At 48.3% G+C, this 15,445-nt stretch overlaps 1 protein-coding gene across 6 annotated transcripts in view; it reads right to left on the bottom strand.

Annotated features, from left to right (window-relative positions):
• SLC8A3 (solute carrier family 8 member A3) overlaps positions 1-14,696 on the bottom strand; it is a 123,690-nt gene extending 108,994 nt beyond the window's left edge. For all 6 annotated transcript variants that reach the window (XM_077767227.1, XM_077767228.1, XM_077767223.1 and 3 more), the window contains exon 1: positions 12,913-14,696. In XM_077767227.1, coding sequence (XP_077623353.1) covers positions 12,913-14,696 — 1,784 coding nt within the window. The remainder of the gene's footprint in view (positions 1-12,912) is intronic.
• Between the last annotated feature and the right edge of the window lie 749 nt (positions 14,697-15,445).

Genomic DNA, 15,445 nt, shown 5'->3' with positions numbered 1-15,445 from the left:
TTCTCAACCCAGTACATGTTGCCAATGACATTTCTGGCAGACCCCACATAATGGCAAGGGAAGGATCTGGGTTCCTCAGGAGGAGGGCTCAAGATGCAGGCGGAAGGTGGAAGGAGGAGGCCACCCTGAGCAGTCGGTGTCCACATCAGACTGAGGCACTGCCCCATCTAAAACATGTCACAGAAATCAAGCCCAAAGGAGCAAAGAAAGTCACGCCCAGAACTAAGGCAATTCCCCCACAGCTCAAAATAGCAGGTGTCCTCCCCCTCAATGTGCAACATTTGNAGCTACCATGGAAAACAAGCAAATGCCTTCAGTCTCGTTTCCTCTCTCTTCTAACCCCCAGGAGGGCTGGGGGACACCCAGGGGTTCTGACCATGAGAGGAGAATGGTCAGCCCCCTGCTCAGCCAAGAACAATCCTGGACCAGGGGCTCGCAGTAAATCGCAGAGCAGGACGGGATCGACCCCCAGGTCCCCTCCTTTCTGCTGGTGTGGACTCTGCAGAGCTGCATCCAATCTGGGCTAAGCAGATTAGTTCCCTCCCAGGGAATGGTTCTGGGCAGCTGAGCAGGGCAGCTCCCTGCGCAGAGGCAGGGGGCTGTCATTACAAGGCCCGGATAGGACATAATTACATGCGCCCCGGAGGGAGCTCCTAATCGAATTACAGGGTGTTTCCTGAGCAGGAAAGGCAGCTCGTGCTCAGAGGGAGCTGAGCAGTCCAGCAACAGACCCTCGGAGGAGCTGACGCCAGACAGGGGTCGGGCTGTGGAGAAGTTCAGGGACGCCCGAGCCCAGAGTGCCCCGTGGATCTGGCCGAAACTGGGAGAGGAGAGGAAGTGTGCATGAACAGCAGGGGACCCCTGCTCTTCAGGCCTTAGAAGGAAGATCCAGTCCCATGTCCCCCTGGGCTTGCTGCAAACTGGAAGTGGTACAGAGCCAGGGGAGATGCCAGGAATTCACCCTGTTCGTTCATTCATTCATTCGTTCATTCAGTCATTCAACAGACATTTTTTTTGGTGTCTCTATGCTATGATAGGCATGGGGAAGAACTGGCCACTGTTCTGGTCTGAGGACATGGCCTGGCTGAGTACCATTTACTCCTGGGGCCAACTTGTACTTATATACGCGTGTGCCCCACAAGCCAAGCCATTTGTCCATTCTTCTTTTTATTTTATTTTTTTTGGCCGGGGGCGGGGGGAGGAGGACAAAGGGAGAAGGAGAGAGGGAACCCCAAGCAGGCTCCATGCTGTCAGCACAGAGCCTGATGTGGGGCTTGAACTCACAAACCATGAGATCACGACCTGAGCCGAGATCAGGAGTCGGATAATTAACCACGCTCCAGCCATTCATAATTAATGGTGCTCCAGCCATTCTTCTTAACGAGTCCTTCTGGGGTGACTGCAGGAGAAGTCACTTCCAATACCTCCAAACTGAATCCCAACCAAGACCGGTGGCAATACCTGTGTGAGGCCACAGCCTGAGAAGGCCCCCACTTCTACAGAAAACTGGTGTTTTTTTGTTAAAGTTCTTAGTTAAATTCTAATTAGTTAACATACAGTGTTACACTAGTTTCAGGTGTACAACACGGTGCTCCAACACTCCCACACATCACCCCGTGCTCATGACAATGCCCTCCTTTGTCTCCATCCCCTACTTCCCCCACCCCCACCACCTCCCCTCCGGTGGCCGTCAGTTTGTTCTCTGTAGTTAGGAGTCCGTTTCTTGGTTTATCTCTTTTTCCCCCTTTGCTCATTTGCTTTGTTTCTTCAATTCCACCTACGGAACTCCTTCAACACACTTCTAATCCTGCCAGACTGGGAACTCCCTGAGGACAGGGACTGGGCCCCTTCTCACTGTGCCAACTCACAGGGTGAGCTCACCAAGGTCTGCTGGCTGCACGCTGAGTGCCCGCCTCCTGTCTCCAGCTTCCGCTCTCTGGATGCTTCCAGCCTCACCGGCTGAGCCTCCCATAGGCTCTTGGGAGGGCTGCAGCGGAGCCCTTCCTGCTCCCTTTTATCACCCCTCCCTCTAAACCTTGGTCCTGGACACCCTAAGACACCTGGGGCTCAGAGGAGGGGCCCCTTGATCTGAACACATGGTCCTGTTCCCCAGGCAGCAGGAAAAGCATCATATGTTGGTAGCTCCTGATGGTGAAGAGGCACAAACGAGAGCCCTCCGTGCACTGGCCTGGGCACGGGTGGGGCTGAGCCAGCGGTCACGGGTGAGGTGTCCAGACTTCTGAGATGGGCGTTAGGAGTTTATTTGGCCTTTGCAGACTTCCCTGAGCCCAGATGCCCCTGAATTACAAGGAAAGCAGCCAACTCTCGCTGTTAAGGAAGGGATGAGGGCGGGGTTGGGGGGGGGGGGGCAGAGGTGCCCTTAGCCTCTTCCATATGAGGAGAAAGCCCACTGCTTTCAGCTTCAGGACCTTATTCTGATGCTAAAATATGGAAAGAATATGAGATTTAGAAACAGAAGATCTAGGCTTAAAAAAAATTTTTTTTAATGTTTATTGTTACGAGGGAGAGAGAGAGGGCAGGAGCAGAAGTGGGGCAGAGAGAGAGGGAGACACAGAATCTGAAGCAGGCTCCAGGCTCCAAGCTGTCAGCCCAAAGCCCGATGCGGGGCTTTACCTCATGAACCATGAGATCATGACCTGAGCTGAAGTTGGATGCTTGACCGACTGAGCCACCCAGGTGCCCCAAGAAGATACTTGCCCTTGCCTTGTTCTAAGGCAAATTACTTCGTATTTCTTAGATTCTGTTACCTAATCTGAAGAAAGTGATAATCTTAACTCTAAAGTATTACAAAATCCTTATTTTTTTATATTTTCAAATAAATACTCAAAGTTTTATGATGTAAGAAAAATAATAACAGTGGTAATATTCGCCCCCCCCAAGTCTGAATAATGGTGAAGCCTAAGTAACCAATGCTATGCCCTTTTCTCCGATATATTCTGATATATTCTCCAGTACCCTGATCTTCCCATGAGGTCACCTTCATCAAAATAACTTTAAACAATGAGTGCCTAATATTTTTAGATCATTTCACATCAGACAAGTTACTTTGAAAGTCAGCCCTTGGCTATGGTCATTCTACTCACTTCCCACTCTACCTCCAACCCAGAAAATGTACTTTCCTCCAGCAGTCCACATGGGTTAATTAAAATGTCATTTCTCTTTGCTTTGGCTAGAATTAAATTAACTCATTGTAGTAGCATGAGTTACCTTTTGCTTTATTTTTGGGGGGGAAAAATGAAAATCTAATTAATTTTCAGTGAATCTTCTTCAAAAATTTTTTTAATGTTTTAATTATTTCTAGGAGAGAGAGAGACAGCGTGAGCAGGGGAGGGTCAGAGAGAGAGGGAGTCACAGACTCTGAAACAGGCTCCAGGCTCTGAGCTGGCAGTCAGTACAGAGCCCGATGCGGGGCTCGAACCCACAAACCGCGAGATCATGACCTAAGCGAAAGTCGGACGCTTAACCGACTAAGCCACCCAGATGCCCCAATTTTAAGTGAATCTTCTAAAACATGGGTTCCATGAGGAGGGGCAGATAATTAAAATGGCCTGTGACGGGGAGCTGGCTGGGACCCACTGGTGTCGCTGATGAACCCCACTAGCTTAGCAGGGTCTCTGAAAGATTATGGTCTGACAAGGAAATGATCTGCTTCATGTGTCCAATGGGCACTTATGGTTTTACCCAGGGACCAGAAGAAAGTTCCGCATTGTGTAGGACGAAGAAGAGAGTGCTTCCTTAGGCCTGGCTCCATATTAGAGGCGGTGGCAACCTCACCCTAAGGCACCTCCCTGAAACGGAGACTCTTGAGTTTCTTTTTCCCCTGAAGGTCCTTCCACGTCTCCTCCCAGGACTGCAGGTGGCGGATAGTTGGCCTTCCCTTCACACAGCCTCAGGGGAGCCCAGACACAGCCTCAGAAATCCTTTCCAAGATGGTCCCCTGGACAATCACTACGAACTGACTACAACTGACCCAAGAGGAATCCTGTCTTACACCCCAGGCCTGTGCCCGGGAACACGGGCAGCTGACAGAGTCACACACTGTGCCACCTGAAGATGGGAATACTCTGGCTTCCGGGGAGTTCCTGGAAACGCATCAAGTGACAGCTCAGAGACAAAGACGGGGGTGCCTGCTGGCTCTGCTGAGCCCAGCTGACCAGCTGTCCGGCAGGGGAGGGGTGGCAAAAGGAAGGCTGTCACTCTGTCCCTGGCGAGCATGGGAAGTAGGAAGGCTGTCTGCCTTGGTCTGGAACACAAGGCGGTCTGGAAACCCAAACCCAGGAGGAGGCTTTGAAAGTGACTCAGTACCCAAATGACACGCTCGAAAATGACAGCCACTCACCTTCTGACGTTAGTCTCCTGAAGAGGACAGACCAGAAGAGGGTAAAGGGGGAGAAACGACCCAGGGAGCCTTGAGATTTGTGCCGCTGGACATCACCCACTGGGAATGTTTTCTGTTGATCCGAGCAGAGGCCAATGTACTCTTGGCTACTGAGTCTGCAGTCAGCTCAAATTTGATAGGGCTGGGGCCTCCGGAGGTGGCATTTCTCCCATTTGCCAGCCTACTGCCCCAGCACCGACCACGGCAAAATCAGTGCTCTGAGACACTGCAAACCTTATACGTGCCAGTGTCACGGTGACAGATGATTCTTCTAAGTGATGCCACCACCACTTATAGTCACAGCTGCTTAGGTAGCTTAGCATGGAATCTGCATGGCAACTTCATTTTTCCACTCCACCATCTGGTTATGGTAGGTTAACTGTTGGGGTAAGGAGGGCTTGGCTTGACTCAACCCAGACAGATCTGGCCAGTGGCCTTTGACATGGNAGGAACACTGATTCACAGGGAAGGTCAAACTGGCCAGCCAGGCAAAAAAAAAAAAAAAAGGACCCGTGAGATTCCCTCTCTTGAGAATTTGAGGTAGAAGATCTTTCCAGGTAGGAGCCAAGAGCTAAACAGAGAGAGGAGCTATGAAGTAAGACAGTTGGTCTGTGAGCTATCACTGCAAGCGAGGAAGCAGTAAGGGAGAAGGCCACGGAGAGAAGCAGAGTTGCCTGGATACAGAGACCCTGTGGCCCAGCGGGGAGAGCATCAGAAAGAGAAGGTGGTCCCCAGGCCTCCCTTGCCTGACAGATTTCTGCTACCAGTTCTAGTCTATGATGATCCCTACAGTTCAGCCCTACTGTCTTAACATATAGTCAGGCAAAGACTTTGTGGTTAAGGGAAAAAGACCACCACAGCTAGTGGTTTGCTACCTGGGCGTATCAGTCTTCTCTGTGTTCTCGTGAAGCTCACTCTCTCTGTCCAAATGACAGGCTTTCTTAAGGGCTACCTACCGCTCAAGCTGGGTCACTCGAAGAAATCACAGCTCAGACGACCCGAGTGCAGACGCCAGCAGTGTGAGGGACAGCGGTAATGATGGAGAAGGCCTAAAGGAAGTGGGGAGGAAGGCACTGAGTGTGACAGGGGTAGGAGCCACAGTTCTCGCGTCACCAGTGCCTGAAACACATACAGTAGAGAAAGAGATGACACACCACAGGGCGTTTAGAAGAGACGGCGAGTGTCAGGAAAAAGGATCCCAACAGGAAGTAAGGTGTGAGCAGGGAAATAAGGTGAACACCTGACGATTTGCAGCCAGGGCCGTGAGCCCTAGCGACGGTGGCGGAGCACATCCTAAATGACCGCAGCTCAGACAGAGAGGGGTCAGGTGACAGTGGGGTTCACAAGGATAAACTGCGGGATTCACAAGGACAACAGCTAAAGGTACACAGATCAAGGCCAATGGCTCTGGAAAGAGATGGACTATGAAGGAGAAGCAGCTGTATTAGTCATCTGTAATCCATTTTGTTCTGCGCTCATATTCTGGGTTTGAGTTATTATCAAGATGTCACTCATTTTGAAAGCACCAACTAAAGGACCCATGACAGAGCACGGTCTGTGTCATAAAGAACTGGCCCATGAACCCACCCACCAAGTGGTGACCAGCCTGGGCTTAGGCTCATGTTAAGCAGGCCCTGTCTATGCGTGCTGACCCTTTGCTCAAGGGGGCCAGGAGGGCACCACATCCATCGCAGAGCTCAAATGTATACACGTACCTTGTGGTGACTCCGTTTTCAGAAAAACAAATTTCTCCATAATGAGTAAGTTCTCCTTTCAACTTGATCTTCTTCTCTGTGTATACAGGTAATTTCCTACCTGGGTACCTGGTAGGTGGTAAGGATGGGAATATAATTCCTATGAATGCTAACTACCATGCCACCTGAGAATGCTTACCTAGTGCTTTCCTTCGTGGCCATTTAACAAAACCCTCAAAGCATTTGATTCCTGCAAAACGCTTCTGGACTGTGCAGAATTTAAATATGAGGATATTGCTCTATTTGCAGATCAAGGAGTTCTCTCCTTCCAGCTGTCAATTATATACGACTGACTCTAGGCCAGGGCTTCCTATTGCTTCTAGAAGCGCAGCTTAGTTTCTCTTCTATTTTGTTTATTTTTTTAAGTTTATTTACTTATTTTGAGAGAGAGAGAGAGAACGCAAGTGGGAGAGGAGCAGAGAGGGAGAGAGAGAGAGAATTCCAAGGAGGCTGTATGCTACCAACACAGAGCCCAACACAGGGCTCAAACTCACGAACTGTGAAGTCATCACTTGAGCCAAAATCGGACACTTAACAAACTGAGCCACACAGGCCACTTAGTTTCTCTTTAAAAAAAAAGAAAACAGGAAAATAATAATACTGGACCACTAAATGCAAGGCTGGACCATTAGAAAGTCCTGCCCACTCACCCACCTTGCTTTGTCCTTTCTATCTTTCTTGTGAACGAACGAGGAAACTTTGACCTGAGGAACCAGGAAAGGCAAAACAAAAGAAGCAAGGCTCATAGCAGTATCTCCACCGGTATCCCTTTATTAATACTGCCCGAGGCCCAACTAGTTCCTCTCTAAGAAAGAAAGCCTTCTTTGAGGATAAGTCTATTTCATTTCCTGACTGGCCAGTCATGTGATCCTCTCCGATCACAATATTCCTTTCTCCTCAAACCAACCTAATGTTTTCCCTGGTGGTATTCCCAACCCCGCAGCACTGAGTTGCCTCATACCAGAGGGCAAGCCAGTGTGAGAAGAGCAGGGGTGGGCACACAGGAGACTACATAGGGTCTCTGACCAAGTCAGGTAGAGGGAATGCTGACGGAGCCAAGGTTGCCGGGACACCCTGCACCTTAGATCCTAAAACAAATGTACCAGCAAGGCTCTGGGCTTCCGGAGATTTTTACAAACGTGTAAAGTTTAAGTAGACTTGGGTGCTTTGTGGGTCCTGCAGTTGGAGTATGTCCTTCTTCTTTTTTTTTTTTTTTTTAAGTTTATTTATTTTGAGAGAGAGCACAAGTAGGGAAGGGGCAGAGCGGGGCAGGGGAGAGAAAGAGAAACCCCAAGCAGACTCCGCGCTGTGAGCAAACCCATGTACTGCAAGATCATGACCTGAGCCAAAATCAAGAGTTGGACTCTCGATGACTGAGCCACCCAGGCGCACCGGAATATGCCCTTCTTTGCCATAATCTTTGACAGTTTCAGTAATTAAGATGAAAGAAAATATCAGGGCCCTTCTGGGCACAATATCCAAAGCTTCTGCTGAGAAGGCCACATAACCTATAATCACTCTTTTGGGCCCCGAAGGAAAAGAACTATAGTTGAACAACCCTATCTGAAATGTCCACGGTACTGTTAAGTACCCCATTCAACAACTGGCTTAGACATGGATTCCCTTCTCTACTTGGAGTCAAGTACATAGCTCTGCGGTGAAGTTCCACAAAGCCATGGGTCCTGGTGACTGAATGTTTACCTAAAGCTGCAGAGAGATCTCCTCACCAGAAGTCTGACACTGAAGGCAGAAGAAAAGAGAATGGAAGGGACGCCACCTGAAAGAGAATGACAGTGACCTCCACCTTCCTCCCACCATGGCAAAGCTTGCAGCTTATAACTTTTCTCAAGCACAGGAAGGGCATTCTGGGGGCAAATAATCCCCCTTGCTGGCAAGGGAAGAATCTATCCTAACACCAGAGAACTAGGAAAAAGCCTAGTGTGTTTTTGTTAAATTGTAGAAGGTACAGATTGCATTCTGGAGCACTCCAGATTTTGATGGAAAGATTCCCTGAGGTTGAAACTTTATAGAGAAAGTACCTCTGGAAGAGAAGGGCCTACATCATTCTGAAAAAAAAAAATTTCATTATTTCATGGAACAAGGCCTTGTCTGCAATTTACCAGCATTGCCTAATAGATGTCCCAGCTACGCCTGTCACCTTTTCTCAGTAAATCACTAGGATGGTTTTTTTCCCCCATGGGCTCAGTAGTTTTCTTCCTGAACAGTCTCAAGGTGAACCAAGAGATTAAAAATAGTCCATAATACGTTATTATTCTTAGTTAAGATATTAGTCACATAATACTGTTGGATTTGTACTTCCAGAGCACCTTTCACCCGAGAATGTCTATGCACTTTCCAAAGTTAACATTGTTCTGGTGGATAAAAATAAGAAAGTCCAAACTGGGAGGGAGAGACATTAAATCAGTAGCCTCTACGAAGTCCTTGCCAACTCTTAACTGTCTACCCTGTCTAGCTGTGTGATGTTGGACAAGTCACTTCCCCTCTCTGAATCTCAGCTTCATAATTTGTAAGCGGGAGGCCAGATGCTTTCTGGCTTTTACATTCTAATTTTGTTGGAAATTACATGGCACGGCTAACACTCCATTCTTCTTTGAAGAAGGCCTGTGCCATTTAATTACAGTAGATCTTGACGTTTGCCTGTTTGACGTCAGTGACTCTGACTATTCTCAGAGACCTCAAAGGTCTATCTATGAGCTACAATATTCTGATTTTGTAGAGGCGTGCTGTGAGCCTGGGATCCAGGAGCAGGCACATTGTTTAGGGAGTGAGATTAATGTGCCCGCAGCACACGTGTATATATATACATATCTCCACGAGGTTTTGTTATAGTCTGCGGTAGCCTCCAAGGCCATAATTCTAAGGATGTGCTTTCATGGTAGTCACAAAGGTGGGGATGCTTCTAGATCATGAAGATGTCAATAGGATCTCTCACAAGTGTCAAGAGTTTATCATGATGTGGGTTTAAGGTCGTCACATACTCACCCCCACTTCATCTGCTTCAGTCCCACAGCCTCAGCGGAGGCTGCTTTAGAAATCAGTGGTGTCACACACACAGCAAGGAGCTTTCGTTTCTCTTTTGCTGAGCTTATCTCCACCGCGGCACTTCTCTCATGTGTTTTGATTTGTCTACATACCTAGTGTCCCCTTCACTGGAGAAGATCCTTGAGAGCTGAAATGCCAACCTGTCCTATTTAAACTTATGTATCTCCAGTACCTTGTCATGTATCTAGTATGTGGCAGACATTTAATAAATGTTTGTTGAATGACTGAGCACCTTTCCTGAGCAGGCACCGAGCTGAAGGTGCATTTTCCTCATATTTGTATATAGTCCCTATCACTCCCCTGCAGGATGGATACTATAATTCCTGTCATCCCAACAAAATATCTGCGGCTTGGCCAGGCGAAATGACTTGTTCAAAGTTACGTAGTAGGCGAGTGATGGATTCCTATCTGTTTGTCAGACTTCCAAGTTCATGGTTGTCTATCCTACCGCAGTGCTAAGGACATCAGTGAAGAAGTAAAGCATGAAATAAAACCCAGTGAGTGGATTCACCACCCAATAGCATTGAGGGGGCCCAGGCCCGGCTTCAACCTGAACAGGCTTTCAGAAGAGGGTAGTGAGGGCAAGATCGGCAGTGCTCCCGAGCCGGGTGGGCAAAGAAAGTTGCACAGAGAGGGAAGGAACTGGAAGGTGGAACCGCTCCAGGCACCACACAGCTTCTGTCTAGGTGCCCTGAGGGTTTCAATTTCGGTTTCCAGACTGGCATGGCAATTAGCAGGGTCTCAGGGTAGGAGCAGGGTCCTAGCTACGTTGGAAGTTACAAGCTGAGACTGGGAAGCAAGCCTTCTTGATTCAATTAAGCAAGTCATTTGAAAAGCCACTTTCCTTCCTGCGTCTCGTGGTTCAGCTAAGAGCTTTAACGCCTTTCAACTCTAAAGTTGGGCCCAACAGCACCAGGAGCTTATTAGAAATGCGGAATCTCAAACCCTACTCTCAACCGTTTGACTTGTAATCTGCATTTTAGCAAAGTGCCTGGTTGGTTCAGAAACATGTTAGAATTCGAGAAACGCTACTCTAGAAGATATTCTAAGGCTCTTTCTGGCTTTAGTATTTGGGGAGTTTATTTTATTTGGGGGGGGGAGTTTAGATTAGGAATCTTCACAGTAACCAAAAAACTAACATGTCTATTAATTAGGGTTACATAGAGATTCAAGAAGCCCGATCACCTCAACAGTGTCTTCTGAAGAATACTGTTAATGCATTGATACTATTATTAATGGCCTCACTTACTGAGCACTTATCATATATAAACAACACTGCATAGAGTATTTTGGATCATAACAGGCCTCCAAAAGAAATATTATTAGCCCTATTTTACCAATGAGGAAATAATCTCATAAGTTAATAAAATTTCCCCCAAATACATGTTTAAATCAGAACTGGAGCCAGAATCTTAACCCACAGTTAAGTTCTAGTTGTGAAATTACAATCTACAGAATTAAGAGTAGGACTACGGTGTGCAGACAGACTAGCAGGTTATGAACTCATTCTTCTGCAATGAAGAAAACCAAAAAGGTAGTCTAAAGTCTACCTAAGTCTGAAAGTTAACGTGGAGGAAGAGACGGCAGCATAGCTCATTCAACAACCCTGGAACACCTGGCCCAGAACTGAAAATGTGTGGAGACTGATACACATTTAGAACCAGTATCAGGAGTGATCACTCATGAGGTCCATTTATACCAAGATATCATTCTAGCTGCAAACACAAAGAGGTTTGAGGAAGGGTTAGTCATACTCAGAGATCCAAAGTGCACAGCTAATTCTTAAAGGGACAAAGGAACTGGGAGTCAAGACTCTGATCTGTCAAAAATTCCTCTTGAGTGCCTTTGGTGGATAGGTACTGAACTGGAGAAATCACTAGTCTGTCAAATCACAGCCAATGCTGTAGTCACGATATCACTGAATGCCCATGCAACTGTGAAGTTGCACGGAGTTCGTCTTCCCAGTGAGGGCCTGTCCTTCATTTGTATGTACAAACACTCTCGCCAGAGCACATTTAAATGGGTAGTATTCTCTAGAAGCCCAGGTTTTTACTTATGCTAATGAATGATTATCCCTCCCAGCAAAATGACTACACAGAGCTCTAATAAATCAATTTGCCAATGGCGATTTCATTTTGGGAGAGGATATTCCCTGTTCCATCTCTGGCTAGTGCACCCAGGACCTGATATGAGTGCCCATGTCTATGGTTCAGAAGACCCTGGGGCTGGCAGGAACTGTGAAAAGACTTGACCCTGCCTCCAGGCACGGAAAGGACCATTGTTCTCACTCTGCAGATGAGACAGTGCAGTTCTAGGGCTGAAACTAAACATCTTGCCCAAAGTCACATTAGTAGGAAGGAATTGAGGGAGGACAAGAACAGAGGTCCCCAGATGGCTCACTCAGCTCTGCGGTCAGCAGGACCCATCCCCTTTTGAGCCCTGTCCCCTGGACCTAGGAGGAAGCAATTCTATGACACCTCTCCTTCGGTTCTGTGCGCTCCCTTTTCTGTACTCTCCTTCCTTCACCCTTTTACAAGCTGTATGTTTTCATTTCCCACTCAAGGTGTTTTTAGCAGGTTCTTGGAGCACTTTGACATTCCCCTCCCCTTCCTCAGTGCCCCTTTTGTCCTTCACGCCTCCTTCCTGTTTCTGCTTATTGCTTGTGGACATGAGAATTCAGAGACAAGTTTACCCCTTCTCACCCCCACCTTCTCGGCCACCCTGCAAATCCTGGGGAAAGTTATTCTGTTTCTTCTTCAAAGCTATCCATCTGAGAAAACACAAACACAAACAAAAAAAGAACACCCAGTACAAGAAGGCTCAACAGGGAGAGCCCTTACAGTGATCAAGGTCATTTAAGTACAATAACCACGGGGTCTGAAGGACTCAATGGGCCACTAGCCTGAGAAACATTCCAGGAGCATTCTAGACTATGAATGCTCCCACAGCTCCTAAGAGGTGTCTCCTATGTTGCGTAGCCAGAGTTTGGAACCCACCCCTTGACTAAAGGCAGGTGGCCACTGCCCTGGGAATTCTGCTTCTGCAAGACCCCTCCAGTACCCAAGCTGCATTGACTTATCTCACCTACACTGGGCAGGCCTCACACCATAAAACAGCCTATGGGCATGTATAGTGATTGCCAAATTTCAATCAACTTTGCAATTTCCAAATTGAAGGAGAGACGCCTGGAATCTGGTTATACAATACAACTGCAATATGGTCCCGGGGGGAGAAAAAGCCAATGCCACTTGCTTCCCTGAGGATGTCCTGTCCTGTCCTGTCTTGACCTCAGAATGGAAAGGATCAGCCCTGAGGTTCATATGAGCCTTCGGCATGAGGGGAGGAGGAAGGAGAGACCCCACGGGTCTCCTACCGCCTGCTTAGTCACAACAGTTCTCCAAAATCGGACATCAAAACTTCTGTCACCCCCACACCACCACCAGCCATCGTTCTGAGTTCCCGTGAATGGAATGTTCTGTGTCCTTAGCTCCTGCCACAGGATTCCCTGCCCAGAAATAATGTAAAGTGAGAAAACCGAAGAAATGTTTGGAAGTGACACCTGCCAGGAGTGCCTGCTGATACTGCGCACCTGTGCTGGAACCCAAGTCTGACATTAACGCGACACGAGGAAGAGTTTTAACGGCAGGAGGAGATGGCAAGGGATGGGGTGGGATAGAATATGGGCAGGTTACTTACACGGTTTCGTCATTCTTGAACTCCAGCTCCCCGTAGGCATCTTCAAAATCCTCACCGCTACCCTTGGCCGTCCCCTCTACTGTCCTAAAGGGGACGATGACTGTGCCCCGGGCACCTGATGTCCGCAGAACCTTGACTTCCAGGACACCAATACTCTCACTGACACGAATAGTGTCACATTCAAAAGTGAAGATGCCTGCGTGATCATCATCCAAGATGGTGACTGTGGCCACATAAGGGGACACCAAGATGGCCTGAGGCAACGGAAGACTATTGAGTACTATCGGAGGGATCCCTTCCTCTGGTTGCTCCTCCTCGATGCGGACGTTGCTCAACCTCACAAAGAAGTGTTCATCCTCCTCAAAAATGTCATCGTCGATGATGCCCACAGAGAACTCCTTCTGGGTCTCTCCCGGCTTCAGAACCACAGTGCCCTCTGTGAACTCGTAGTCAGCCCCTGCATTGGCAGAGCCATCCTCTGTTTTGTAGTCCACATACACAGTCTTGGACATGTCCCCCCCTTTCCTCACCACGGTCAGGAGTACAGCCCCACAGTTCTCCAGGCACTGGTAAGAGCATGGGTCAAAGAAGACCTTCGAGACGAAGTCCTCGGGCTCATTGGTGTGCACCTCATTTATGCTGGAGGACTTTTTGGCTTGTTCTGCTGCATGCTTCTTCAGAATATTGCCTGCTCCAGTCATCATACGGGTGGCTTGGATCCGGTAGAAGGCACGGCTCTTCTGCTGATGGGAAAGAGCATAGTAATTGGCCATCTCTACCAGTTGATCTAAGTCCTTCTCTGGGTGTTTCTGCTTCAGATCCTTTAGAATCCGGATCATCTCCCTGCGGGACTCATCCATTTCCTTTCCTTCCAGGGGCACCAGGTTCCCATCCAGGAAGTGGGAATTCATCATTTTCCCATCCATCTCAATGCCCTTGGGGTGGTTACCCTCTGTCTCTATGATAACCCCTCGGTGTTTATCTGTGCGGTACTTTTTGTGCATGTATTTGTAGAAGAGCAGCCGCCTATCTGCCACCCAAGCCAGAAGGACACACACTGGAAAGAAGAAGAGAGTGAGAAGGCCTTCCCAAACCTGAACCACACCAGGAGAGAAGACTGCCAGGATCATATAGAGCCAGATGTAAGCAAAGATACTCCAAGCGGCAGTGATGAGGAAGACTCGTAGGTGCTTGATCTTGCGAGTCTCTCCATCCGGGATCACGTAGACGCAGATTCCAATGATGATGAACATGTTAAAAGCTGCACTACCTACGATGGTAGAAGGTCCCAGATCACCAGCAATGAACCCATGACCACACACCTCAATTAAAGAGAGAAGGATCTCGGGAGCAGAGGAACCCAGGGCCATGAGGGTCAGGTTGGAGACAGTTTCATTCCAGACCCGAATGGTTGTTGTGCTGGTCTCTCCATTGGGCTTTTTGATAGTCACCTCTCTCTCCTGAGAAGTGATGACTTCAATAGATGCCATGAAGCGGTCAGCAATGATGGACACCCCAAGGAACATGTATATCAGGGCCACAAAATAGACAATGACCCTGGCAATCTTATCCCCAAGGGAAGGGTTCTCCGGATACCAGATTGGCAGGATGACACCCTCCTTGCAGTCCGAGGACTCTGAACAGGACTCATTGTTCTGCCCTGTGCTGGGCACATGCCCTGAACCACCAGCCTCCGCCCGAAGACCATTCAGGAAGAGCACAAAAGTAATCAGCCCAAAATGGAGGAAGGCAGAGGTGAGGGGCTGTAACCTTAACCACGCCATACACAAGACTTAGCCGCTGGCTTCCACTGCAGCACCAATGGTCCTCCTGATGGGCCAGAGACCTAGAAAAGACCAGAGAGGCAGGAAAAGGCATGAGGAAAAGGGCGACAGCAAATGGCGGGTTCCCACCAATACAAACTGATGTTTCACCTTGAGCGACATATTGCACTGACATATGGGGCAGTCTCTCACTTGGAAAAAAAGATGTCAATGGGAAGCGCAAATAGCTGCTCTGTCCACAGGACCATCTGGTGGAGACTCAGTTGCAGAAGGGCTTAAAATAGCTGGGAATATTGGTAATGAACACTTAAGTGATACCCTTCCTGTCTCAAGCCTCAGTTATCTGTGAGAGTTAAGAATCAGCCAAAATTTAGGCCAAGCATGACCAGAATCTACATCCCCACTTCTGTTTTCAGGATTCTTTACCCCTACGATTTTCCTACTCAGGAATTCTGCACAACATACGTGTGCAAGGATACATACTGAACGGAACTTTTTTCATAGATGACTCCCCCAAAAGAAAATACATTGCCCTGTGTGCAATTGAGCCCACATGGGAAAAATTCCTTCCCCAGATGCCAAGCTTCTTCAGGCGCTCTGTAATTCTGACATTTCTTCGGAAATCAAGAGGGTTGGTTGTGGAGTGGGTGCTACCTGCAGTATCTCTAAACAGGCGCCCCGAAAGCTGGGCTCAAGCCCCAATCCCCAGCAGCTCTTATGAAAACACGCTTACGAAACAGCTCAGGCAT

Source organism: Crocuta crocuta, unplaced genomic scaffold (assembly GCF_008692635.1).
Source record: "Crocuta crocuta isolate KB4526 unplaced genomic scaffold, BGI_CrCroc_1.0 scaffold55, whole genome shotgun sequence".
Taxonomy (NCBI): Eukaryota; Metazoa; Chordata; class Mammalia; order Carnivora; family Hyaenidae; genus Crocuta; species Crocuta crocuta.
The sequence above is the reverse complement of the archived record's forward strand: the minus strand, read 5'-3'. Positions and strand labels throughout refer to the sequence as shown.